This window comes from Saccopteryx leptura, chromosome 1 (genome assembly GCF_036850995.1).
Source record: "Saccopteryx leptura isolate mSacLep1 chromosome 1, mSacLep1_pri_phased_curated, whole genome shotgun sequence".
NCBI classification, from domain to species: Eukaryota; Metazoa; Chordata; class Mammalia; order Chiroptera; family Emballonuridae; genus Saccopteryx; species Saccopteryx leptura.
In genome coordinates, this window is record NC_089503.1 from 177,448,183 (window position 1) to 177,473,831 (window position 25,649).

The 25,649-nt window shown below is 40.5% G+C and overlaps 1 protein-coding gene across 2 annotated transcripts in view; it reads left to right on the forward strand.

Annotated features, from left to right (window-relative positions):
- The first annotated feature begins 1,754 nt into the window (after positions 1-1,754).
- AHCTF1 (AT-hook containing transcription factor 1) overlaps positions 1,755-25,649 on the forward strand; it is a 77,722-nt gene continuing 53,827 nt past the window's right edge. For both annotated transcript variants that reach the window (XM_066381554.1, XM_066381564.1), the window contains exons 1-5: positions 1,755-2,675; positions 9,923-10,050; positions 13,873-14,126; positions 19,045-19,225; positions 23,725-23,932. In XM_066381554.1, coding sequence (XP_066237651.1) covers positions 9,930-10,050; positions 13,873-14,126; positions 19,045-19,225; positions 23,725-23,932 — 764 coding nt within the window. In that variant the 5' untranslated portion in view covers positions 1,755-2,675; positions 9,923-9,929. The remainder of the gene's footprint in view (positions 2,676-9,922; positions 10,051-13,872; positions 14,127-19,044; positions 19,226-23,724; positions 23,933-25,649) is intronic.

Consider the following 25,649-nt stretch of genomic DNA (forward strand, 5'->3'; position numbering starts at 1 on the left):
TAAATAAAGTCAGGTTGCTAGAAAGTAGTGAAAAGGATGAAAACCCAAGTTTGACTCCAAAAGACCATATTCTTTTCACTACACAATGCTTCCGTCAGAAAAAGGAAAGCTCTGATCTCGTGTTTACCAAAGTTCATTCTGCGGATGTTCCACAAGCCTAAATGGATTCAACTCCTGGTCAAGTAACTTTGGAAATGCCAAGCATGTGCAAGGCAGTAAAGTAATACACAAAAGGAATGTTTAATTTTATTTAATCAGCTTTTCCCAAACTTGTTTGACAACCAAACCGAGATTTTTTTTCACTTGACATTATTAACATCTCTTGAAATGAACTACTTTGGCATATGCTTAAATAGAGTGGAAAAGGAGAAAGAGGATTGAATGAGAGTTTCAACATGGAAATTCTGTTTACAAAGCAATTAAAATGAAAAATTAGCAGTTATGAGGGAAGCAATTAAAAAAGTGTAAGATACAGTCTGTACTCTCAGTGTGGCTGGGAGGTGGGGGTGGGTAGGTAGATGAAGAGAGTAAGAAGCAAATAGGGAAACATACATAAAATAATAGACAGCATATTTTCAGTGCAGGATCTTCGTGATTAATGTGGGCTGAAGTTGAAGGGAAGATGTGGGAGAGAAAAGAGACCTGGGCAGGATCCTGAGGGATAGTAAGCTTTAGATAAGGGGAGACACAGAAAAAAAAAACCATGTTTGGAGGAAAATGAAGAAACGATTGTCAGGAACTATGTAAGGAAACTAAGTAGGAAAGGTAGGGTTCATCCAGATTATGGACAATCCTACAGAAGCCATTCTGTTGGTAATGATGGAAAGAATGATTAAAACCTGAAAAATAATTTAGAAAGTCAACTAATGTGGATATTAGTGTGATGAGAAAGATTTTTGCATTCTATAATCAACAAGACCCTTGTGCAAAGTTAACAAATGTCTAATGAATCAGTAGATCCTCTAATCCAATTACTCTTGCTCTACAGATCTGATCACTTTAGCCCAGAGGTCCCTTAATTTTCCTAATGTCACTGAGCTCACTTGCAACATCCTTGAGTTGAGAACTCATGTATTCCAACAACCAAGAAGCACAATACTTATGAATTGAGCATAAAATGGTGCCAAAGAAAGAACGTATAGAATGGGGGAGCAAGGCAAGAATGTAAACCAGCACATTTGACAAAGGGGTGGTTTCTGTTTGAAGAGGTCCATTTAAAATAAAGACAAACAAAATCTGTTTTACCTCCTCTTCTGCGACTTAGTCCAGTACCTTTTGCAAACAAATGTTACATTTAGAGGTTACTGTCAATAAAGAAGCAAGAATTATAGAAAAAACCATAAGTTATATTTCTAAAGGCAGCATATCTAAAAAAAAATGAGTTAACAGAAAAGGATAAACTTTTTTAGGGGGTGAAGGTTAAACTTCTTTGATTAAAAAAGCGACCAGCTTGAATCCTCCTCCCCCTTTCACCTCGCATTATAATCCTTTTATTTTGGCATTTACTACTACGGACATATCCACATGGATTTGTTTAACTGTGTCTGGTGCTCGGACTAGCTTCAAAGATACTAATAAAACAAAAACAAAAAAACCACCACCACAATGAAACTCAAGGGTGACCAAAAAGGTAACACTGATTTAGAGTAAAAAACTTTAATATTAGACTAGGACCTGTGGCCAAGAACGCACACTGTGATACAAAAAAACAACAACAAAACAAACAAAAATATATATATTTATGAGAAAGAAGCAGCGTTTCCCCATTAGTCTGGCGCTCACTTTTAGCACCAAAAGTAGGAGCAGAAAGAACCAAAAACACCGAGGGCAAACGGGTTTGCCAGAACAGAGATTATCACTTGTCCCACAACAACCGTGGCCTCACGATAACGTAGCGACTCTCCCGCCACAGATGTCACCCCGCGAGATCAAGAGGCGGGCGGGGCCGGCTGGGCGCGATCTCAAAGACTACCATTCCCGATTCACTAAGGGCCCACGAGTCCAGCAGCTTTAGTAATTTAGTGCGTAAAGCATTGTGGGAATCGTAGTCTTTCATTCCCTCAGCTTTTTGAAGGCGGGGAGATCCTATTTTATGTAAATGACCACCTTTTCCGACTAGGTTTTTCTTTCCTCTCTACTCTTCCCCTACCTTCTTTCACGCAGAGTTTAAAAATTCCCGCGGTGTCGGCGCCCAAGGCCGGAACGCTCGCGAGAACTCAGGTCCCCGCGCGGCGATCTCTCTACCATCGCCCCTCCTTCTCCGCGTTCCCTCCCCTCCCCAACCCTCCCCAACCTCCCCGCTGGGGCGTGTGGGACTTGATCTGTCCGCCCAGGGTAATGCGCAAAGCTGGGCCGGCGCTGTCCAAGCGGAGGAGGCAGAGTCGCGCGGGGGAGGACCCGGAACCGCGGCGCGAGCAGTGTCTGCGTTTCAGTCGCTGAGCAGTCAGCCGGCCTGCTGCCGGTCACTCTCCGGTTGTGCGGATCCGAGGTGGTCAGGAAGGACACAGACGGAGGCCCGCGAGAACAGCAGCTTCCGCGCGGCAGAGGTGTGTGCCTCCTGCCTGTGGTGACCGTGTCTCTCGGGAGATGTTGTGACGGTCCCGCGCGGAGGAGCTCGCGCCTCGCGCCCCACGGGACTCGGCGGCCGCGGCGGCCCAGTCACCCGCCCTTCTCAGGTAGGTAAGGGGAAGGGAAGGAGGGCGTTGAGCCCGCGGGGCCAGGCTTGGTGCGGCGACCCGGCGTCTGTCGCCTCGATTCGCTCGCGGGGCCCACCTCGTGTCAGGCCTAGGCCGGGCTTCTATCCACCCGACGAGCGGCTGCGTCCCGGCTCCCGGCGCGGGGACAGGCCCGTGGGGGCTCACGCCGGCGGTGGCGGTTGCGGCACGTTCCAGGGGCGGGTTATGTAAGCTGCGGTTCGGCGTTGCGAGGCTGCGGAGGAACGCTTCTGGCTTTACTCCCTACGCCTTCTACGCTGGCGGACAGGTCCTCCCGGTCTCTGGGCGGGTCTCGACCTCCCCCCAGAGCGATAGAGCGCGTGGCGAGCTTCCCTTTGGCTGTTTTGTGTCGGTCTCACGTGGTTGTGTACTCCACAAGATGCGGCGCTTGGCTCTAGTAGGTCCAGGGCGGGGAAAAGTTTGACTCGTGATTTAAAAGGTGCGGTGAGGTGATCAGACAATGGAGATGTAAAATAATCGTACACTTTAGGAGTGCGCATTAATTTGCCTTAGTGGTCCCACCTGGAAACTCGACGACGATTACTTTTGTTACTGGTTGCCTGGTTTTTTGGGGTGGGATGGGGGCGAGATGGAGGGATGTTGATTTTTTTCTCAGAGCCAACAAGATTTATTTTTACTAACTGTTTATCTTTCTTTTGAATAAGCATTGTAAGAAATTCTTGGAAGAACGTGGGTTCTTTAGGATAAAATATGTCTTTTGGGAACTCTGAACTTTATTTTCAAAGTATCCTAAGGAGTCAGGAGATTTTAAGAAACTCCTTTCGTGAACTTTTAACTGATGGAGTCTCTGAGGAGAGAAGAAATTAGGGCAGGTTTTCTTACTTTGGAGGCTTTAACCAGAGATGACAAGCCCAACTTCAATGAAAGCTTGAGAGATGCTCTAAGTGTATTAAGCAGTATAGGAAGTCTCGGTTCTAAGCTGCTGAGCTACCTGGCCAGGGCTTTTCAGCACCATTTATTGAATAGACCTAATGTATGTTTTTGCCTCTTTTGTCAAATATTAATCATAAAGACTGCGTTTATTTTTGGGCTCTCTTCTTTGTTCCATTGATGTATATTTCGTTTTTTATGCCAGTACCATGCTGTTTTGATTAACTATCCTTTTGTAGTAAACAAAGTTTGCTGTCAGGTAACGTGATTCTTCCAACTTCGTTTTCATTTCAAGATCACTGTTCTCTTCTGTATTTTTAAAGTTTTGATTTTACTTAGATTTTTTGTTTTTAAGAAAGTATTTGTCATTGATAAAAAAAAAGTGGCCTGACTTGTGGTGGCACAGTGAGTAAAGCGTTGGCGTGGAACGCTGAGGTCTCTGGTTCCAAACTCTAGGCTTGCCTGGTCAGGGCACATATGGGAGTTGATGCTTCCCGCCCCTTCCCTCTAAAAATGAATAAAAATAAAATCTTTAAAAAAGTGAAAAATATTTTTAAAATTTGAAAAGTAGCATTAACTATAAAGAAACAAGTCACCCCAAATTTGGATCACACAAAAGTAAACAGTACTTTTTGTGAATGCTTTAGGCATCTCTGTATGCAGATATACAGATAGAATTTATATAGAGACTAATTCTATGAAATGGAATAAACTATAAATACTGTTTTTTAGAAAATTAATTTTGTAGATGAAATAAACTAAAATTTATGGGAGAGGAATTTTTAAATTTTCTTTTAATACAACTTATTTCTTATAAAACTGGTTTGTTTGTAAAGTCTATTGAGTGGCTTGTTATACTATTTTACCAACAGTTTCAGTTTGAAAGTGCTCATTTTCTTCTCTGAGAGTGTCTTGGGCTGTGTTCTAATTATGAGTGTAGTCCCATCTGGGAAACCCTTTTTTTTTTTTTTTTTTTAATTCAGTGGGAGAGCGGGAGGCAGAGAGGAGAGGAGTCTTCCTGCATGTGACCCTACAGAGATCCACCCTGCAAGCCCAGTGGAGGCGATTCTTTGCCCCTCTGGGGCTGAGGCCATGGAGCCATCCTCAGTGGCCAGGGCCAACTCTCTCCAATCAAGACATGGCTGCAGGAGGGGAAGAGAGAGAGAGTGAGAAGCAAGAGGGGGAAGGGTGGGGGCGCAGATGGGCGCTTCTGTGTGCCTTGACCAGGAATACAACCCAGGGCATCCACACACTGGGCAGATGCTCTATCACCGAGCTAACCCACCATGGCCTGAGAAACTTTATCTGGTTAAATGACCTGTATCTTGGACCAACCACTCTCCTGTCAGGGAGACAGACCCCTTAGACCAGTGGTTGTCAAACTTTTTGAAGTCGGGGCACATTTAAAATCCTACAAATGTAGGCGTACTATATACAAATTTCTGAGAAATATGTTATAATAAGTCAAATATTAAAGAAAAAATATAAAGTCCAAGCGTGCTTTTATGGTAATTAAACAATAAATACAACAAAATTAAATTTATTCTGACATCAAAAAACATTTTTATATTACATTTTATGAGTTATGCTTTTTAGAATTCGTAAAAAAGGGGTTAAAAATAAAAAAACGACAAAAAATTATCTTTTTATATATAGATACATTTTTAGTAAGATTTAGTAAATTCAGCAGGTCCCGGCATGAGTGTTTTAAGTTTTTTCATTCTTATGTTTGTGAGAAACATGAGCCTCATGTGTCCTAGTGATTTCTTCAACACTTGGGCATATATTTGAAAGGCAAACTCTCATTTCTTCATCAATACATTGAAGAATTCCTCTTTTTACCCTTAATTGTGTTGAATGCAGAAAACTCCCACCATACTTATCATCTTAACTTTACACCAAACAAAGGATAGAAGAAACTTGCCTCCAGTCTTTTTGGGGAACATGGTGGGTGTTGTAAACAATCCAGCACCACAGCTTAACAGCGTTTTGCAAGCTAATCAGGCAAGTGAGGTGGGAGGTTGGGCAGACTGTCAGCTTACAGCCAATTCCCCACCCCTCTGTTCCCCAAAAATCTAAACTCCAAAAGCCCTCTTGGTTTTTTGGTCCCCAAAAGACACATTTTTCTGAAATACCATAGGGCGCACCTTGAAATCTTCTAGGGTGCACCAGTGCGCCCTGGCACACACTTTGTGAGAACCACTGCATTAGACCTTTAATGCCTTTCTCACAAGAAAGCAACACAGTACACTGCAAGATAGATGGCCCTCTGCTGAGGTCTTTGGTGTCAGTAACTAGAGTCTTCTAAGACTTGAAAATTTCCAGTTTTTCTAGGATTATTTGTTCATCCTTTTAGTTTACTCCAGACTGAAGGGTATTAGAATTCTCTGGATTTTTTTCTTTTTCTTTTTTTTCATTTTTCTGAAGCTGGAAACAGGGAGAGACAGTCAGACAGACTCCCACATGCGCCCGACCGGGATCCACCCAGCACGCCCACCATGGGGCGACGCTCTGCCCACCAGGGGGCGATGCTCTGCCCATCCTGGGCATCGCCATGTTGCTACCAGAGCCACTCTAGCGCCTGAGGCAGAGGCCACAGAGCCATCCCCAGCGCCCGGGCCATCTTTGCTCCAATGGAGCCTTGGCTGCGGGAGGGGAAGAGAGAGACAGAGAGGAAGGCGATGTGGAGGGGTGGAGAAGCAAATGGGCGCTTCTCCTGTGTGCCCTGGCCGGAAATCGAACCGGGTCCTCCGCACGCTAGGCCGACGCTCTACCGCTGAGCCAACCGGCCAGGGCTCTCTGGATTTTTTGAACTCGGCTTTATTGCTTTATGATGTGTATGTGTGCATGCATACTCACACCTCCTTTTTCATTTTCTACTAGATATTAGAGGAGTGGGTATATATTTGTAACCTATTTGCTGAAAATGAGTAGCAAATTGTATCTATAACGTAGTTTAATAGTCCATACTTCCTCCCTGATTTGAAATATCAAAACGTTTTTTATCTACGGAATTTTTGTGGTTCTCTGTCTAGATCATCTGTTTCATTCATCTTTCCATTACTAGCCTATATCAGATTGTTTTACTTATTGTAATAAAGTTTATGTTTTCACTATGTGATAAAATTCGTCTTCATTCACTTGTTTGGTTATTTTTAGTGTTTTGTTATTAAGAAAACTATTGTTGATATACATTCTTGTGTGTACCTCTTTCTGTACTTTTGACCTTGAACAATGCTGGGAGATGAGGTAAAGTAAGCTAGAGGAAAGAAAATGTTATTAAGAAAACCATAAGAGAAAATACATTTACAATACTTATTGAGAAATATCCTTGTATAAGTGGACCCATGCAGTTCAAGCCGTTGTTGTTTAAGGGTCAGCTGCATATGTTTTCAACATGAGTAGGTCACAAAATCTTTTTTTTGTGTGTGTATTTTTCTGAAGCTAGAAACAGGGAGAGACAGTCAGACTCCCGCATGCGCCTGACCGGGATCCACCTGGCACGCCCACCAGGGGGCCACGCTCTACCCACCAGGGGGTGATGCTCTGCCCCTCCGGGGCGTCGCTCTGTTGCGACCAGAGCCACTCTAGCTCCTGGGGCAGAGGCCAAGGAGCCATCCCCAGCGCCCGGGCCATCCCTGCTCCAATGGAGCCTCGGCTGCGGGAGGGGAAGAGAGACAGAGAGGAAGGAGAGGGGGAGGGGTGGAGAAGCAGATGGGCGCTTCTCCTGTGTGCCCTGGCCGAAATCGAACCCGGGACTTCTGCACGCCAGGCCGACGCTCTACCACTGAGCCAACTGGCCAGGGCCCACAAAGTCTTAAAATTAACTAATATGTCTTTATTCTCTCAGACAATAAGAGGACTATGAATGCTTTATTTAAATTTCCTACATTAACCATTATCATTATTATGTAGTCTGTATTTTAGATTTACCATTTATTTACCAGTACTTGGACACACCATTCTTCTTGTATCCCAGGTCTTCTATCCAATCACTATTCTATGTGAAGTCTTCTACATAAAACCTTTAGAATTTCTTTTTAAGTAGGGTCAATTTTTGGTAAACTTTTTTTTTCTAAAAATATTTTTCGTATTCCAAAGAATAATTTCAGTGATATATAATTATATGTTGACAGCTATTTTTGCTTAGAATTTTGAAGACATTCCAGACTTCTAGGTTCCACTGTTGTCTTTTTTTTTTTTTAATTTTTATTTATTCATTTTAGAGAAGAGAGAGAGAGAGAAAGAAAGAAAGGGGGGAGGAGCAGGAAGCATCAACTCCCATATATGCCTTGACCCGGCAGGCCCAGGGTTTTGAACCGGCAACCTCAGCATTCCAGGTCGACGCTTTATCCACTGTGCCACCACAGGTCAGGCACTGTTGTCATTTATTTATTTATTTATTCTATGTAGGATTCACTGGTCTTGATTTCAGAGAACTGGTGTATGTCTACAACTCTGGGAAATAGGTTTTAAAAATTTTCCTTGTTACTGTTAGTGTTAGATTTTAGGGGGATTCTGAATAAACATGTTAGGTCTTCTCCCTCCACTATTTGTTGAGTGGGTATGAAAGAATATTTGTAAGTTACAAAGAATCATGATGTGTCACTGAGTTTTAGAAAAAGAACTTTACCATTACCTTGGAGACCCATGTGTATTTTTTTAATAATTCCTTTTCCTTCCTCTCAAAGGTAACTACTATTGTATTCAGTATTGGATTTTGTGTTTATTATTTCCTCGTTTTAACTCATAAGTTTGCTACATGGTTGTATCTTTAGGTAGTAGTTTGTTTAGATTTCTGCTTTTTGCTTTATATAAATGTAATTATTCTACACGTATTTTCTACTTTTATCATTTGTTACTACATTTTTTTTTTTTTTTTTTGTATTTTTCTGAAGCTGGAAACGGGGAGAGACAGACAGACTCCCGCATGCGCCCGACCAGGATCCACCCGGCACGCCCACCAGGGGCGACTCTCTGTCCACCAGGGGGCGATGCTCTCTGCCCCTCCGGGGCCACTCTAGCGCCTGGGGCAGAGGCCAAGGAGCCATCCCCAGCACCCGGGCCTTGTTACTACATTTTGATATTTGTCCATATTGTTGCCTGTAGCTGTAACATTCTTGTTTTTACTATTGAGTTGTAAATTTTACTTCATTTTTTTATTCTAGAAGTTTAATTTTTAAAATAAATTTGACCCTTTCTAATTTTTAAGATTTCTTCACTTAGCAAGCTAAAATTTTGATTTCTTTAAGCATATTAAACATTTCTTATTTTCTGATTATTTCAATATCTGAAGGCTTCGATGGGCTACTTTTGCTGGCTGTTGATCATGAAATCAATGTGATATTGTACTGTTGTTATTTTGACTGTGAGCTCATTTTCATTGGAGCTTCATCTTTGAAAACTGAGATACTAGAGAATACCATATTTCTCCATGTATAAGATGCTCTCATGTATAAGATGTACCTTAATTTTGGGGCCCGAAATTTGAAGGAAAAAGAAAAGAACAAGCGCAAAAAGCAGGAAATGCAAGTAAAAACATCTACAACCACTGTATAAGACGCACCCGGTTTTTAGACCCCAAATTTTTTGGGAAAGGGTGTGTCTTTTACATGGGGAAATACAGTATTTGGTGGTTTCTATTGGTTGCTTGGAGCATTACCAACCTAGGAAGATAAGATTAGAGTCACCAGGACTGGATTTGGTAGCTCATCCTCAAGGCCTAAGCTAACTTACTTACTTGTCTTCCAGAATTCCTGCTGGCCCTTCATTTTTGGCTTTGCTAATTCAGTAACCATTGAATAAACATACTTTAATTTTTGGTTGTTTTCAATGGGAGGGTTATTCAGGGAATCTAGACTTGTATATATTGGAAATGTAAGATTTTATATATATATATTTTAAAGACATGCGCCAAACTAAGTTCCTGAGGTTACTGTAGATTTGGACATTTTCCATGACTTTGCCCCCTTTCACCGTAGCAGTTAATTTTCTAAAATTCATATTAATTTTTTGTGTGTGTGAAGTGTTCTTTGAGAGTCTGTCAGCAAATAAGATTAATTGCAATGAACTAGTTTTCAAAAAATAGGGAATCATGTATACCTTTAGGACATCTGGCTTAATGAATCTTATTCTTCAAAGGCTGTTTGGGGAATGTTTTCTTATGAGAGAATACCTCAGAATGAGAGAAGCACATGATATATATTTTATACTCAGATTATAATATTTTAAAATTTTTTCTATAGCTTTATCTGGTTAGAGATAACCTAGTGCATTATAATAGAAATACACTAATATTTTTAAAAAAATATTTACAGTGGAAGTATGCAAGACCTAACAGCTCAAGTGACGAGTGGCCTTCTGCAGTTCCCAGAAGTGACTATTGAAGCCCTTGGAGAAGATGAAATAACATTAGAATCTGTACTTCGGGGGAAGTTTGCTGCAGGTAAAATAATGTTGCTGAAAATTTACTAATTCGATTGGTAAGATAAATAATAATAAGCATCTATTACAATTTCTTTAATGTGGGTGAGAAAAACAGAACTTGGTTAGAGAGAGTCCTTTTTTTTTTTTTTTCTCCCAGAGACAGAGAAAGAGTTATAGAGAGGGATAGCCAGGGACAGACAGACAGGAACGGAGAGAGATGAGAAGCATCAGTCATCAGTTTTTCATTGTGACTCCTTAGTTGTTCATTGATTGCTTTCTCATATGTGCCTTGACCGTGGGCCTTCAGCAGATCAAGTAACCCCTTGCTCAAGCCAGCGACCTTGGGCTCAAGCTGGTGAGCTTTTGCTCAAACCAGATGAGCCCGCCGTCAAGCTGGCAACCTCGGGGTCTCGAACCTGGGTCTTCTGCATCCCAGACCAACGCTCTATCCACTGTGCCACCACCTGGTCAGGCGAGAGTCTTATGTAAATATATTAACATATATGACTACATATGTAATACAGTGTACATGATCTAGAATAGTGATTTTCTTTCTTTAAAAAAAAATTTTTTTTTTTTCTGAAGTTTGAAATGGGGAGGCAGTCAGACTTCCGCATGTGCCCGACCGGGATCCACCCGGCATGCCCACCAGGGGGCGATGCTCTGCCCATCTTCAGGCGTCGCTCTGCCGCAATCAGAGCCATTCTAGCACCTGAGGCAGGGGCCACAGAGCCATCCTCAGGGCCTGGGCAAACTTTGCTCCAGTGGAGCCCTGACTGCGGGAGGGGAAGAGAGAGACAGAGAGGAAGGAGAGGGGGACGGGTGGAGAAGCAAATGGGCGCTTCTCCTGTGTGCGCTGGCTGGGAATCAAACCCGGACTCCCACACGCCAGGCCGACGCTCTACCACTGAGCCAACTGGCCAGGGCAAAAAAAAATTTTTTTTTTTTAATTTATTGATATTTATTTATTTATTTATTTATTTATTTTCATTTTTCTGAAGCTGGAAACAGGGAGAGACAGTCAGACAGACTCCCACATGCGCCCCACCGGGATCCACCCGGCACGCCCACCAGGGGCGACGCTCTGCCCACCAGGAGGCGATGCTCTGCCCATCCTGGGCGTCGCCATGTTGCTACCAGAGCCACTCTAGCGCCTGAGGCAGAGGCCACAGAGCCATCCCCAGCGCCCGGACCATCTTTGCTCCAATGGAGCCTTGGCTGCGGGAGGGGAAGAGAGAGACAGAGAGGAAAGCGCGGCGGAGGGGTGGAGAAGCAAATGGGCGCCTCTCCTATGTGCCCTGGCCGGGAATCGAACCCGGGTCCTCCACACGCTAGGCCAACGCTCTACCGCTGAGCCAACCGGCCAGGGCTAATTTATTGATTTTTAGAGGAAAGAGAGGGAGAGACAGAAGGAGAGAGAGGAGAAGTAGGAAGCATCAACTCATAGTAGTTGCTTCTCATATGTGCCTTGACCGGGCAAGCCCAGTGTTTCGAAACGGCGACCTCAACATTCCAGGTCGATGCTTTATCCCCTGTGCCACCACAGGCCAGGCGTGGTTTTCTTTCAATGTTTATCTTATTGATTTTGGAGAGAGGAAGGAAGAGAGATGAAGAAAAACAGGAACATCTGTTCCTATATGTGCCCTGACCGGCGATCGAGCCAGCAACCTCTATGCTTCAGGATAACCAACTGAACTATATGGCCAGGGCAGAACGGTGGTTTTCAACCAACGGTCTGCCAGATATTTTGTGCCAGTCCTCAAAAGACTTAACTACCCTGATGTTGTATGAAGATTATAGACCCAATGATTATAAACTTTAAAATTTTCATGTAACATTATCAGCTCTTCTATAGACCGGCATGGAATTTCTGGTGGACTGGCATTGGTCTGCAGACTGGTGGTTGAAAACCACTACTCTAGAACACATTTTTGGTGACTCTCTGGGGGGAGTGTAGTTTATTTTTCCTTATTGAAAAATGCCATTTGGAAAGTAGAAAGAATACATAGCTGGTTTTTCTTTATAATCAGTAAGTTTTGGTGAGTTTGAATTAGAACCTAAACAGTCTTGTGAGTAGAAAAATTCTGATTTTGATGGCTCTGGGTAAGACAAAATATTCAGAAAATCTTATTTTCATAATTCCATCAATCTAAACAAGATCTCAGTATATGGTTTGGATCATATAATACAGCAGAAAACCATACCAAAGAAGTCATTAAACTGTGAATTTTAATCTAGTGAAAGATACTGTAGGAGATTTTTCTGGATTTGAATATCACAGCCATCCTTCCTTGCAGGAAAACAAAATATAAATATCGGTCATTTAGCTATTTACAGTACTATTCTGTTGAATATTAAAAGTAGAAATGGTACTGTATGCTAAGTACTGTAACAACTTTTCATTGAGCTAAATATTCGACTTTTCTAAGGAGTAACAACAAGTCTATGAGGCTGAGGAGCAAATGTGAAGTAACTGGATTTTACACAGATAGTAACAAAAATGAGTTTTTAATCCATGCTTTCTATGTCTCCACTCTGCTGTGCTATTCCTTAAACTATACAGCCTCCCCTAATCTATAGTCAAGTATATTCAACTATCTACTTAGATGCATGAGAGACATTGCAAATTTAGTAGTAAAAGTTACCACTGTCCATCTAGCAGCTCAAGGGAAAATTCAAGGTCTGTTCTTTTTTTTCTTCTTTTTTTTTAACAGAGACAGAGAGTCAGAGAGAGGGATAGACAGGGACAGACAGACAGGAACGGAGAGATGAGAAGCATCAATCATTAGTTTTTCGTTGCGCATTGCGGCACCTTAGTTGTTCATTAATTGCTTTCTCATATGTGCCTTGACCGCGGGCCTTCAGACCGAGTAACCCCTTGCTCGAGCCAGCGACCTTGGGTCCAAGCTGGTGAGCTTTTGCTCAAACCAGATGAGCCTGCGCTCAAGTTGGCGACCTCGGGGTCTCGAACCTGGGTCCTTGGCATCCCAGTTCGATGCTCTATCCACTGCGCCACCGCCTGGTCAGGCTCGAGGTCTGTTCTTAATGCTTCTGTTTTACTCACCCTTTGCCCCACATTTTATTTATCAGCAAGCAGATCCTTTTAGTTCTGCCTCTATTATAAGATGAACATTCATCCCTGTTAATGGCTACCAATGGCTAAGCATAGGTATGTATCATCTCCCTACTTCTTCTCTGTTTCCCCCTTATTGTCCATTCCCTGCTTAGCAGCTGGAATAACATTTAAAAACATAAATCAGATTGTCACTTTCTGCTTAATACCCTTTGCTTACTTTACATTGCATGCATAGTAAAATCCAAACATGACTAGGAAGGGGCTAAGAAGAGCTTCTGATATTTTTTATTATTATGTTAGTTATGTTTTGTCTTAGATTTTGAAATTCTCTGGGATAGAGTAATTTGTTCTATTTATAACACCTAGTTTAACTGTCAAGGTATAATGTAGTTAAAGTATGAACTTTGGAATTAGACTTGGGGTCTACTTCTGGCTCTGGTATTTGTAGCTGTGTGGCTTTGGGCAAGTTATTTAACTGTTTGCAAGTTTAGTTGCCTTATCTCTGTATTGAGGTGTGACAAGAAGTAAATGAAACTATTTAATTACATACGATGGTATCTTTACTGATTATTATTATTATTAAAGTAGTTCAATTTATTGTACTAATTTGAGGACCACTGTTTTATAAATATTTAGATGTCAATTTGGAGATAACATGTAAAGTTTTATATAATAAGTTATATATTATATATGTAAAAGCTTTTAGTTTCGTTGTATACATACAATATTAATATAAGCAACATTTTTGCTTTTTTTTTCTTCTAGGGAAAAATGGACTTGCTTGCTTAACTTGTGGTCCTCAACTTGAGGTAGTAAACTCTTTAACAGGAGAGCGGTTGTCTGCATATAGATTCAGTGGAGTGAATGACGAGCCACCTATAGTCCTAGCTGTGAAAGAGTTCTCTTGGCAGAAGAGAACTGGATTGTTAATTGGATTGGAAGATGCAGAAGGGAGTATTCTCTGTCTCTATGACCTGGGTATATCAAGAGTGGTTAAAGCAGTTGTTCTTCCTGGAAGGGTAGGTACTGTTTAAGATAAGTGGACATTCTGTTTTCAGAACCCCTTCTGGTTACACAGGTGTGTTCACTTTGTGAAAATTCATCGAGCTATATACACACTTGCTTTAATGGGTATTCATGTAAAAGTTCAAAATAAAAAGTTTATTAAAATATTTATAAAATATTTATTACTGTGGCCTTTTCCCTTTTTCTTTGAGACTATAATTGACTCTTGAACAATGCAGGGGTTAGGGGCACTTAATCCCCCCCACCCCTCGGCACAGTTGAAAATCTGTTTATAACTTTTGACTCCCCCAAAACTTAATAGTTTATGGTTGACAGAAGCCTTACTGATATAGTTAACAGGTACTTTGTATATAAAGTAAGCTAGAGAAAACAATGTTGTTAAAGAGAAAATTATAAGGAGGAGAAAGTACATGTACAGTACTGTATGTACTATGAAAAAAATCTAGTGTATGTGGAGCCATGTAGTTCAACCCGTGTTGTTTCAAGGGTCAACTTCTAGCCTTGGAGCAATATGGGAAACATGTCTTTGTTATTAAGATTTGAATACTTCATTTAATTTTTTAAAAGACTTTATGCATTTTAAAGAGGGAGAAAAGAGAGAGAAAGAAGGGGGAAGCCCAGGGTTTTAAACTGGTGACCTCAGCATTCCAAGTTGACGCTTTAGCCACTGCACCACCACAGGCCAGGCAAAAAAATACATTTAAATAATGGATTCACTTATAATCACCATTTATTCTAATCTCTGTATGCCCTCCATATATGCCAGGTGTCTTACGCAGTAGTAATTATAGAAGTACTTTGAATTTGGTTTGTCTTAGAAATACTTAGAAATGTACATGTACACACACTGGAAGAGTAGAATTCTTACTATACTTGGTGTGAAAAAAATATGCATTTAAATATATATAAAAATGTAGGTAATGTATATAGTCATGGAGTAGAGGTTTTTAAGTTAAAACGGAGCTTAATGACAAAATAATGTGTTTTTACAGTTGAGGAAACTGGCCTTGTGGGATCTGAAATAATTTATAGCCTATTATCTTATTTGTCCTTGCCAGGGGTGATGATTCTAAGACAGAATTTTTGGCAATACATAGATATAATGCTTACTATAAATCAAACTATGTGCTAGATTTTGAAGATAAATAGATGAATTGAACTTGGTCCATGCTGTCAAAAAGCCTGTAGTGCAGAGGGGAAGACCAACAATATGATTACATACAGCATACATATAATAAGTTTTTTCATAAATTCAGCCATTTAGAACATGGAGAACACCTGAATAATTTCTACTCAAAAAGATTAGACAGCCTGACCTGTGGTGGCGCAGTGGATAAAGTGTCAACCTGGAAACTCTGAGGTTGCCGGTTCAAAACCCTGGGCTTGCCTGGTCAAGGCACATATGGGAGTTGATGCTTCCTGCTCCTCCCCCTTTCTCTCTCTCTCTCTTTCTCCCTCTCCCCCCTCTCTATAATGAATAAATAAAATCTTTAAAAAATAAATAAAAATAAAAGATTAGACATTTTAGGCTAAGGGACCAGCATGTAAAATGTCACACTATATGGAACATTTGGAAAACAACTTATTTAGAATTGTTTGGGGAAAGACAAAGTAGGAAGTAGGAGCCAGAAATGATGAAAACTAAGGTTGTGAATGGCCTGTTTGCAATTAGGGACCTCTTCCTAAAGTCTATAGTGAGTTTATTTTAAATTTAAAGCAGGCCCTGGCCATTTGGCTCAGTGGTAGAACATCCGCCTGGCCTGTGGAAGTTCCAGGTTAGATGCCCGGTCAGTGCACACAGGAGAAGCAACCATCTGCTTTTCCACCCCTCATCTCTCTTCTCTCTCTCCCTGTCTCTCTGTATCTCTCTATTCTGCTCCTGTAGCCATGGCTTGGTTGGAGCAAGTTGGCCCCAGGCGCTGAGGATGGCTCCATGTCTTTTCCTCAGGTGCTATAAAATAAAATAGTTCAGTTGCCAAGCAACAGAGTAGTGGCCCCAGATGGGCTGAGCATTGCCCCATAGAGGATTTGCTGGGTAGATCCTGGTCAGGGCACTTGTGGGAGTCTGTCTTGTCTGCCTCCCTGCTTCTCACTTAAGAAAAATACAAAATAAATTGAAAGCGGAACTCTAGTGTAAAAAGCTGCTTGGAGCCTGACCTGTGGTGGCACAGTGGATAAAGCATCAACCTGGAACACTGAGGTTGCCAGTTCAAATCCCTTGGGCTTGCCTGTTTAAGGCACATACAGGAAGCAACTACTACGAATTGATGCTTCCTGTTCTCTCCTCTTATTCTGTCTCTTGCTTTCTCCCCCTCATCCTCTCTCTCTCCTCCTGTTCCCTCCCTCCTCTTTTTCAAAATCAATAAATCTTTTTAAAAAGCTCCTTGGATTGCAGTAGTTAGGTAACTAATGATGAACTTAACCAAGAAAATGACAGTAGAATAAGAGGATGGGAGGGACCACTTCAGTATGGACTCAGGAGGTGACTTTTTTTTGGAAAGGACCTGACTTTTTTTTTTTTTTAAGATTTTATTTATTGATTTTAGAGGAGGGAGACAGACAGAGAAGATGGGGAAGGGAAGTGGGAGACAACAACTCTTAGTAGTTGCTTCATTTATGTGCCTTGAATGGGCAAGCACAGGACTTCAAAATGGCAACCTCAGCCGTCAAGGTCGATGCTTTATCAAACACTGCGCCACCACAGGTCAGGTAGGACTTGTTGATTATTTGGATGAGAGTAATTGAGAAGGAATGTACTTAAGTTGTTTAGTTTGGTGCATGACCGGTATCACATAGGGAAGAGAATACAGGAGAAGGAAAGGTTTGTAGAGTAGTGATAGATAACGTCCAAAGAAGTTTAGTCAACTAGCTTTTTTTTTCTGGGTAGAAAAAAAAATATCCCCTGTTAAATTTGTTTGCTTTTTTCCTGCCTTATTTTAAAATTAAATAAGGTAGCATTGTTGATTACTTTACATAGTATTTGAGGAATGTAGGCTGTAACAAATTTCTTACCCCTCACTGAGGAAATTGAAGAAAATATGCTGTAGTATTTATAGACATTATTACTATAATTTAGAAAAGGAAGACAATCCATGAAATTACAGCTTTCAGAATTAGAAACACTACAGAATGTTTTGTGTACTAATGAAATATAGACAGAGCCAGAATTTTGTCATAATAAAAAATTATAGCATGGAGCAAACCTTAATTTTATGTTAATGCATATAGCATTGATAACAGATTTCCTCTTTTCTTTCTAGAACGTTTATTAGCATTATAGTAGAAATCACCAAATACTTTATTGTCATGTTATACCTAGTTAATATTTGTGAATTAATAGGAAATAGAAGGAAAGCTAAGGATAAAATAAAATAATAGACTATTAGGTACAGACATTTAAAGTTTAACTCATGAGATGAAGAGGGAAACTATAACTCTATAATGTAGCTACAGTATGATTTTCTTTCATTTCAGTCCTTGTCACTAAAATTTTGTGTGAAGTCCATTATATTATAGCCCTTTTTTTTTTTTTGTATTTTTCTGAAGCTGGAAACGGGGAGAGACAGTCAGACAGACTCCTGCATGCGCCCGACCGGGATCCACCCGGCACGCCCACCAGGGGGTGACGCTCTGCCCACCAGGGGGCGATGCTCTGCCCCTCCAGGGCTTCGCTCTGTTGCGACCAGAGCCACTCTAGCACCTGGGGCAGAGGCCAAGGAGCCATCCCCAGCGCCCGGGCCATCCTTGCTCCAATGGAGCCTCGCTGCGGGAGGGGAAGAGAGAGACAGAGAGGAAGGAGAGGGGGAGGGGTGGAGAAGCAGATGGGCACCTCTCCTGTGTGCCCTGGCCGGGAATCGAACCCGGGACTTCCACACGCCAGGCCAACGCTCTACCACTGAGCCAACCGGCCAGGGCCCAATGTAGGTTTAAATTTTATATTTAATGAATTATGTGACTTGAATAACTCAGCTAAGCTTTCCTAGCTTCTGGGCATTGCATCTTTAAACAGATATAGTTATAATCTAATATTAAAGGATTATTGTGACCATTAAATTAACCAGTTTGCGCAATGCCTGGCTTATATTAAATTCTCATAAGTATCAGTCATTTGAATTGCATATGTTCTTTTTTTTTAAAGATTTTTTTTACTGATTTTAGAGAGAAGAGAGAATGGCATGGGGGAGGATCAGGAAGCATCAACTTATAGTTTTTGCTTCTCATTTGCGCCTTGACCATGCAAACCTAGGGTTTCAAACTGGCAACTTCAGCATTCCAGGTTGACACTGTACACTGTGCCACCACAGGTCAGGCACATAATTTTTTTTAATATATTGATGATAATGGTGTTGCTCCTGTTAGGAGATTTTATTATGTTATTTGGATTCACAAGTATCAAAGGCAGATTTTGTTTTGCTTTGTTTTTTTTTTGAAGTGAGAAGTGGGGAGTCAGAGAGACAGACTCCTGCATATGCCCTATCGGGATCCACCTGGTATGCTCATCAGGAGGTGATGCTCTGCCCATCTGGGTTGTTGCTTCATTGCAACCAGAGCCAGTCTAGGGCCTGAGGCAGAGGCCATAGAGCTATCCTCAGCACCTGGGCCAACTTTGCTCCAGTGGGTCTGGAGGAGGGGAAGAGAGAAAGAGAGAGAAAGGAGAGGAGGAAGGATGGAGAAGCAGATGGGCGCTTCTCCTGTGTGCCCTGGCCAGGAATCGAACCCAGGACTTCCACACTTCGGGCCAACGCTGTACCACTGAGCCAACTGGCCAGGGCCTGATTTATGATTTTCTATAAGAAAATGTTTGAAAATATTTGTTATAATGAATAAGTTGCTTTAATCTTAAAATTTGTTATGTTTTAATTGTATTTTTTCAAGTTGAATAAGAAAAACAAATCATATTCTACTTTCTAGGTAACAGCTATTGAACCTATAATTAATCATGGAGGAGCCAGCGCAAGCACTCAGCATTTGCACCCGAGTTTGCGATGGCTGTTTGGTGTGGCAGCTGTAGTAACTGATGTTGGACAGATCCTTCTTGTTGACCTATGTCTTGATGACTTATCATGCAGTCAGAATGAAGTAGAGGCATCAGGTAATTAGTCATTCTTTGCTTGAAACCAAAAATTGAGAACCTGAATAGTCTGATATAAGGGATTGATTTTTAAAAATTCAAAAAATTTTACATATAAACTTATTTATGTATCTTTGTTTCTTTTATTGTTTAGATCTATTGTTTTAATGTTTTTGCACTGTGGTTACTTTTTACATGTTAGTCTAATGTTAGTCTATTTTATTGATGAAGTGTCCATATAAAGTAGGCATTGAAAGAGATAAGGATAGTGATTTTCTTTTGTTTTCAGATACGTACTTGTAAAATAGCTATTATTAAGTAAATGCTAGAAGAAGAGCTAAAGTTATAAAATCTTTATCCTTAACCAGACAGTACAAAATTATCCATCCATGTAGTATGATCTACTTTAGTGTTTTGGCATGGCATACAGTTTATGTTCCTGTGATAAGACACAAATAAGTTTTTGTTATTTATTTATTTATTTATTTTTACAGAGACAGAGTCAGAGAGAGGGATAGATAGGGACAGACAGGAACAAAGAGAGATGAGAAGCATCAATCATTAGTTTTTTGTTGCGACACCTTAGTAGTTCATTGATTGCTTTCTCATATGTGCTTTGACTGTGGGGCTACAGCAGACCGAGTAACCCCTTGCTCAAGTCAGCGACCTTGGGTCCAAGCTGGTGAACTTTGCTCAAACCAGATGAGCCCGCGCTTAAGCTGGTGACCTCGGGGTCTCAAACCTGGGTCCTCAGCATCCCAGTCCAACGCTCTATCCACTGTGCCATTGCCTGGTCAGGCAAAAATAAGTTTTTTATTAGGAATAACAGTGATTGAGAGTCTTTCCTTACAAAATAACATCCCAAAATAGAACTAATGCTACTCAAATGAAAAAAGTGAAAAGAGGCAATTTTTCTATTTCATATTAATGCTTATATTAATATTTCATTAATGTTTATTAAATGCTTTTAAGGATTTTTTTAAAGCATGAGATTCTTGATTGGTTTATGTGGGTAGGAGAACTAACTTAAAAACTTTAAAAAAATGTATGTATTTCTTAAAACTTTGAGGAAAGGACTGTTTGACCTTTGAGGACCTTCCTGATTTTAAAGCAATTCTATCATATTGCAGATCTGTTCACACACTGGATCAGCTAAAAAATAGATAACAAACGATCATTATTTTATCCTAGTTTATAATGAGCATAACTAGTAAAAATTGTCATTATGTAATAAAACTGATTAGAACTGCAAGCGGTATAAATTTGAGCAGAAATTTACTGAGGAACTTAGCCATTTGTACTAAATTTAAATTGGTAAATTAAGACCTGAAATAATTTGATTTGGCAGAAATAATGGCCACATGTGCACTTAAGAAAAAAAAATCCTTACAGTGATAAAAAAAAAAAACTATCTAGTTTATTTAAAGGTTTTTTTTATTTATTTATTTATTTATTTATTTTACAGAGATAGAGTCAGAGAGAGGGATAGATAGGGACAGACAGACAGGAACGGAGAGAGATGAGAAGCATCAATCATCAGTTTTTCGTTGCAACACCTTAGTTGTTCATTGATTGCTTTCTCATATGTGCTTTGACCATGGGCCTTCAGCAGACCGAGTAACCCCTTGTTCGAGCCAGTGACCTTGGGTCCAAGCTAGTGAGCTTTGCTCAAACCAGATGAGCGCGCGCTCAAACTGGCGACCTTGGGGTCTCGAACCTGGGTCCTTTGCATTCCAGTCTGATGCTCTATCCACTGCGCCACCACCTGGTCAGGCTGTATCAAGAAGTCTGTAACAATCAGTTGAATTTGGCACAAGAATAATTTTATAATTAAACTCTGATTGTGATCAGAGATCTGAACTATTATGAGAATTATAAAGCCACTGAATTTTATAACACACAAAAAATTGAGTTGGGCTTCAGTGCAAAATATTTTTGTTTTCAAAAGTAAGTTATGATTCCAACTATTTAGATTTTTTTATTTTTTTAAGATTTTATTTATTGATTTTAAAGAGTGGCGAGAGAGGTAGGGTCAGGAAGCAGCAGCTCGTAATTACTTCTCACATGTGCCATGACAGGGCAAGCCATGGGTTTCGAATTGGTGACCTTAGTTAGCATTCCAGGTCTACGCTTTATCTACTGTGGACCACCACAGGTCAGGCACAACTATTTAGATTTTATTGAATTCCACATAACAAAGAAAATGAAGTTCCTAACATTTACTATAAATGCTGTTATGTAATATTTCCAAACCTAATATCTATTTTTTATTTCTAACGGTATTTATTACATATCCTGCCACTTCAGTATATATACAGTCTACCTCATTTTCTTGAATGTTTACAGTATTTTATTGTATGAACTGTTTATTTTGGAAAAATTTAATCAGTTGCTATTCTCTGAAAAAAATGATCAGAAACAGAAAGTATCAGGAGGGTAACTGTTGAACAATGAGATACGGTTTTTTCATCCCTTCAAAACAGCACTGAGGGAATCTGCCCTTGCACAGCAGTTACAGCAAGATACAGGCCTGAATAGTTCTTTTCCTTATTAAAGATTTCCAACATCTTCAAGTAGATAAAAGAATATAAGAATTCATATATACCCATCACCTAGATTTAAGTTAGTTTTCAAAATTTAGTCTATGTGCATTTTTTTTTTCATTCCCCTTCCCTGTTTTCTTCTGCATTAAGTTAAAGAAAATAGTGGTGATTTTACTACATAATCATGATGTCATTACCACTCCTAATCACATTAATGTTAATTCTTTGGTATATTTATTTATTTATTTATTTATTTATTTATTTATTTATTTATTTATTTATTTTTTACAGAGACAGAGAGTGAGTCAGAGAGAGGGATAGACAGGGACAGACAAACAGGAACGGAGAGAGATGAGAAGTATCAATCATCAGTTTTTCATTGCGTGTTGCAACAACTTAGTTGTTCATTGATTGCTTTCTCATATGTGCCTTGACCGCGGGCCTTCTGCAGGCCAAGTAACCCCTTGCTGGAGCCAGCGACCTTGGGTTCAAGTTGGTGGGCTTTTGCTCAAACCAGATGAGCCTGCGCGCTCAAGCTGATGAGCTCGGGGTCTCGAACCTGGGTCCTCTGCATCCCAGTCCGACGCTCTATCCACTGTGCCACCGCCTGGTCAGGCTCTTTGGTATAGTCTAATAGTAGATTTCTGTTGTTGTCTCTAAAGCATCCTTTTGCATTTAGATTGTTTGAATCAGGACCCAGACGAGGTCTACACGTTACACTTGACATCTCATGTTTCCTTGAAGGTAGCACAATACCCTCTCCATCCTTTTCAGTTTTTAGCACCACTAACTTGCTGAAGTATATAGTATGATGCCCCACGTTTTGGAATTACCTGTTTCATGTGATGTCATTTACATTTTGTGTTTTCTGCAAATGTAAGTTATCTCTGATTAGATACAGATTTAACATTTGTTTGGCAAGGGTACTTTGGAAGTCCTGGGTACTTCATATTGTATCACATCAGGAGACAGACACATGGTACTTGTTTCACATTTAGGGTTCAGATGAGGACAGCATAATCCTTTCACTTCCTAAATTTTCCCAGCAACCTTTGTGTCAGTGATTCTCAAATGGGGGTGGTTTTTGCCCTCTAGGAACTTTTGATATACCTGAAGACATTTTTGGTTATCCTACTGGAGGGAGATGGAGCTACTGATATCTAGAAGGTAGAGGTTGGGATGATGCTTAAGGTCCTCCAGTGCACAACAGCCCCCACAGTACAGAATTATCTGACCCAAAATGAAGGTATAGCTAAGTTTGAAAAACCCTACTCTAAATTTCATCTATTGTTTCATCTATTGAGATTGTTGCCTAAATCTCTTCTTTCATTAAGGTGCCTCAAAAAATGATTTTAAAATTCTGTTAATCTGAAGAAGAATTTTCTCATTAAGTAGAAGCTATTTAACTTGAAACACAATTTTTACAGAAAAGGCAGGATATGTGCTTACTCTTTCTCTAAGTACTAATTTTCTTTCTATTTTTTTAGTGCACGGGAGGAGGGGATACAGAGAGAGAGGGAGGTACAGACAGACAGGAAGGGAGAGAGATGAAAAGCATAAACTCGTAGTTGTGGCACTTTAGTTCATTGATTGTCTTCTCCTATATTCCTTGATAGGGTGAATGGGGTGGGGGACTCCGGCTGAGCTAGCAACCTTGGGCTTCAAGCTGGCAACCATGGGGTTATGGGTATAGTTTTCTAGATTTCTGACACTGAGATGTGCCAGGCTCACCTTATGTATTTTCTCCCTTAGACCTGAAACCAGCCACTTCTCCAAGGGGTTTATTTGGGTGAAAATTACATAATTAAATATATTTTGAAACATAGCATTTAAGTAGGATAAGGGTGGCTATTTTATAGCTCATTATACTATACCACTAATCTTATTATGATTTATCCCAGTAGCTTCAGTTGCAGCTTGAATAATGGGTGACATATTTGTTTCTATGCTGTTTATAATTTATCTTATTCTTTTTAGACCTTGAGGTTATAGCTGGTATCCCAGCTGACACACCACACGTCAGAGAAAATGCGATAGGAGAAGGACGCCATTTGTGTTTCCAGTTAGTAAGCCCATCAGGAACAGCTGTTTCAACTCTTAGTTACATAAACAGGACGAATCAGCTTGTTGTAGGCTTTTCTGATGGCTATCTAGCACTCTGGAATATGAAAAGCATGAAAAGAGAGTAAGTATAACTTTTTCTCTGGTTTGATTTTTGGTAGTTTCTATAAATTGTACTCTGTTAATATTTAAATATTAGCTTGAGAAAAGGGATAGATTAATGAGTAACTTTTTCTTTTTTTTTTCTGAAGTTGGAAATGGGGAGGCAGTCAGACAGACTCCTGCATGCACCCGACCAGGATCCACCCGGCATGCCCACCAGGGGGTGATCCTTCGCCCATCTGGGGCGTTGCTCTGTTGCAACCAGAGCCATTCTAGTGCCTGAGGCAGAGGCCACAGAGCCATCCTCAGAGCCCGGGCCAACTTTGCTCCAATGGAGCCTTGGCTGCAGGAGGGGAAGAGAGAAATAGAGAGGAAGGAGAGGGGGAGGGGTGGAGAAGCAGATGGGCGCTTCTCCTGTGTGCCCTGGCTGGGAATTGAACCCGGGACTCCTGCACGCCGGGCTGACGCTCTACCACTGAGCCAACCGGCCAGGGCCCAATGAGTAACTTTTGATGGTATTAAATCATGACTTGATATAATAAAGGAATGAATTAGCACATGAATTTAGGTTGATTTAGTGCATACTTATTGATTGATTTTAGAGAAACTTTGATTTGTTCCACTTAATTTATGCATTCATTGATTGATTATTTGTATGTGCCCTGACCGGGGATCGAACCCACAACTTTGGAGTATCAGGACGACGCTCTAACCGACTGAGCTATCTGTCTTTCAGTGTATACTTATTATTATTTTTTGAGAAAGAAAGAGGCAGTGAGATAGACAGGAACATCGAGCTGTTCCTATATGTGCCCTGACCGGGAAATTAACTGGCAGCCTTCCCACTCCAGGACAACACCCCAACTGAGCTATCTGGTCAGGGCTGGTTTTGGGTTTTTTTAAATTCATTGATAGGAAGAGAGAGAGAGAGAGGAAGGGGAAGGGAAGCATCCATTTGTTGTTCCACTCAGTCATGCATTCATTGGCTGCTTCTGACGAGGTATCGTGTGTGCCCTGACCAGGGATCGAACTTGCAACCTTGTTATTTTGGGTCATGCAACCTTGTTATTTTGGGTCAATGCTCTTAACTGACTGAGCTAACTGGCCAGGGCCTCAGTGAATATTTAAAAGGCATTTCAGTTTGCTAGTAAAGCATGGCTAAAGGTAAACCACATATTTATATGGTATGAATTCTTTCAAAGTACTTTCTTCATAACCGTATGTAAATATATATAAAGTAGCAGTTCTCAGTTGACAGAAAAACAAAGGCTTTTTTAAAAATCAAAGTTATAAAGTACGGCTTTAAAATTTTTATGCTGTGAAAAATTTCCCCCGAATATAATTATATCGATACTTTTTATTAATATATATGGTATTAAAATTGCTAAGGAATTAACCCTTTTTTGAGGGAGGTAGCAAAGAGGCATTATAGGTTTTTAATCTCTATTAAGAGTTAAGTAAATGTCTTTTTGTCAATTTAATATTCTTCATTTTTTTCAAGATATATTGGACTGTTATTTTGATTAATTTATCTTGCAAATGAGTCAACAAAATAGTCACCCTTTTAATTTTCTACTGCTACTCTTGCCAACAAATTGGTCCCTACTTACCAAGTTTGAATTGAAGGGAAGAAGAGGTGAAAAATAAGATTCCCTCATCTCAAACCAAGCCCATTTCTTACTGTTGGGTTCTTTTATAATAATAGAGTATTACAAGCCCCTTAGGTAAACACTAACTTT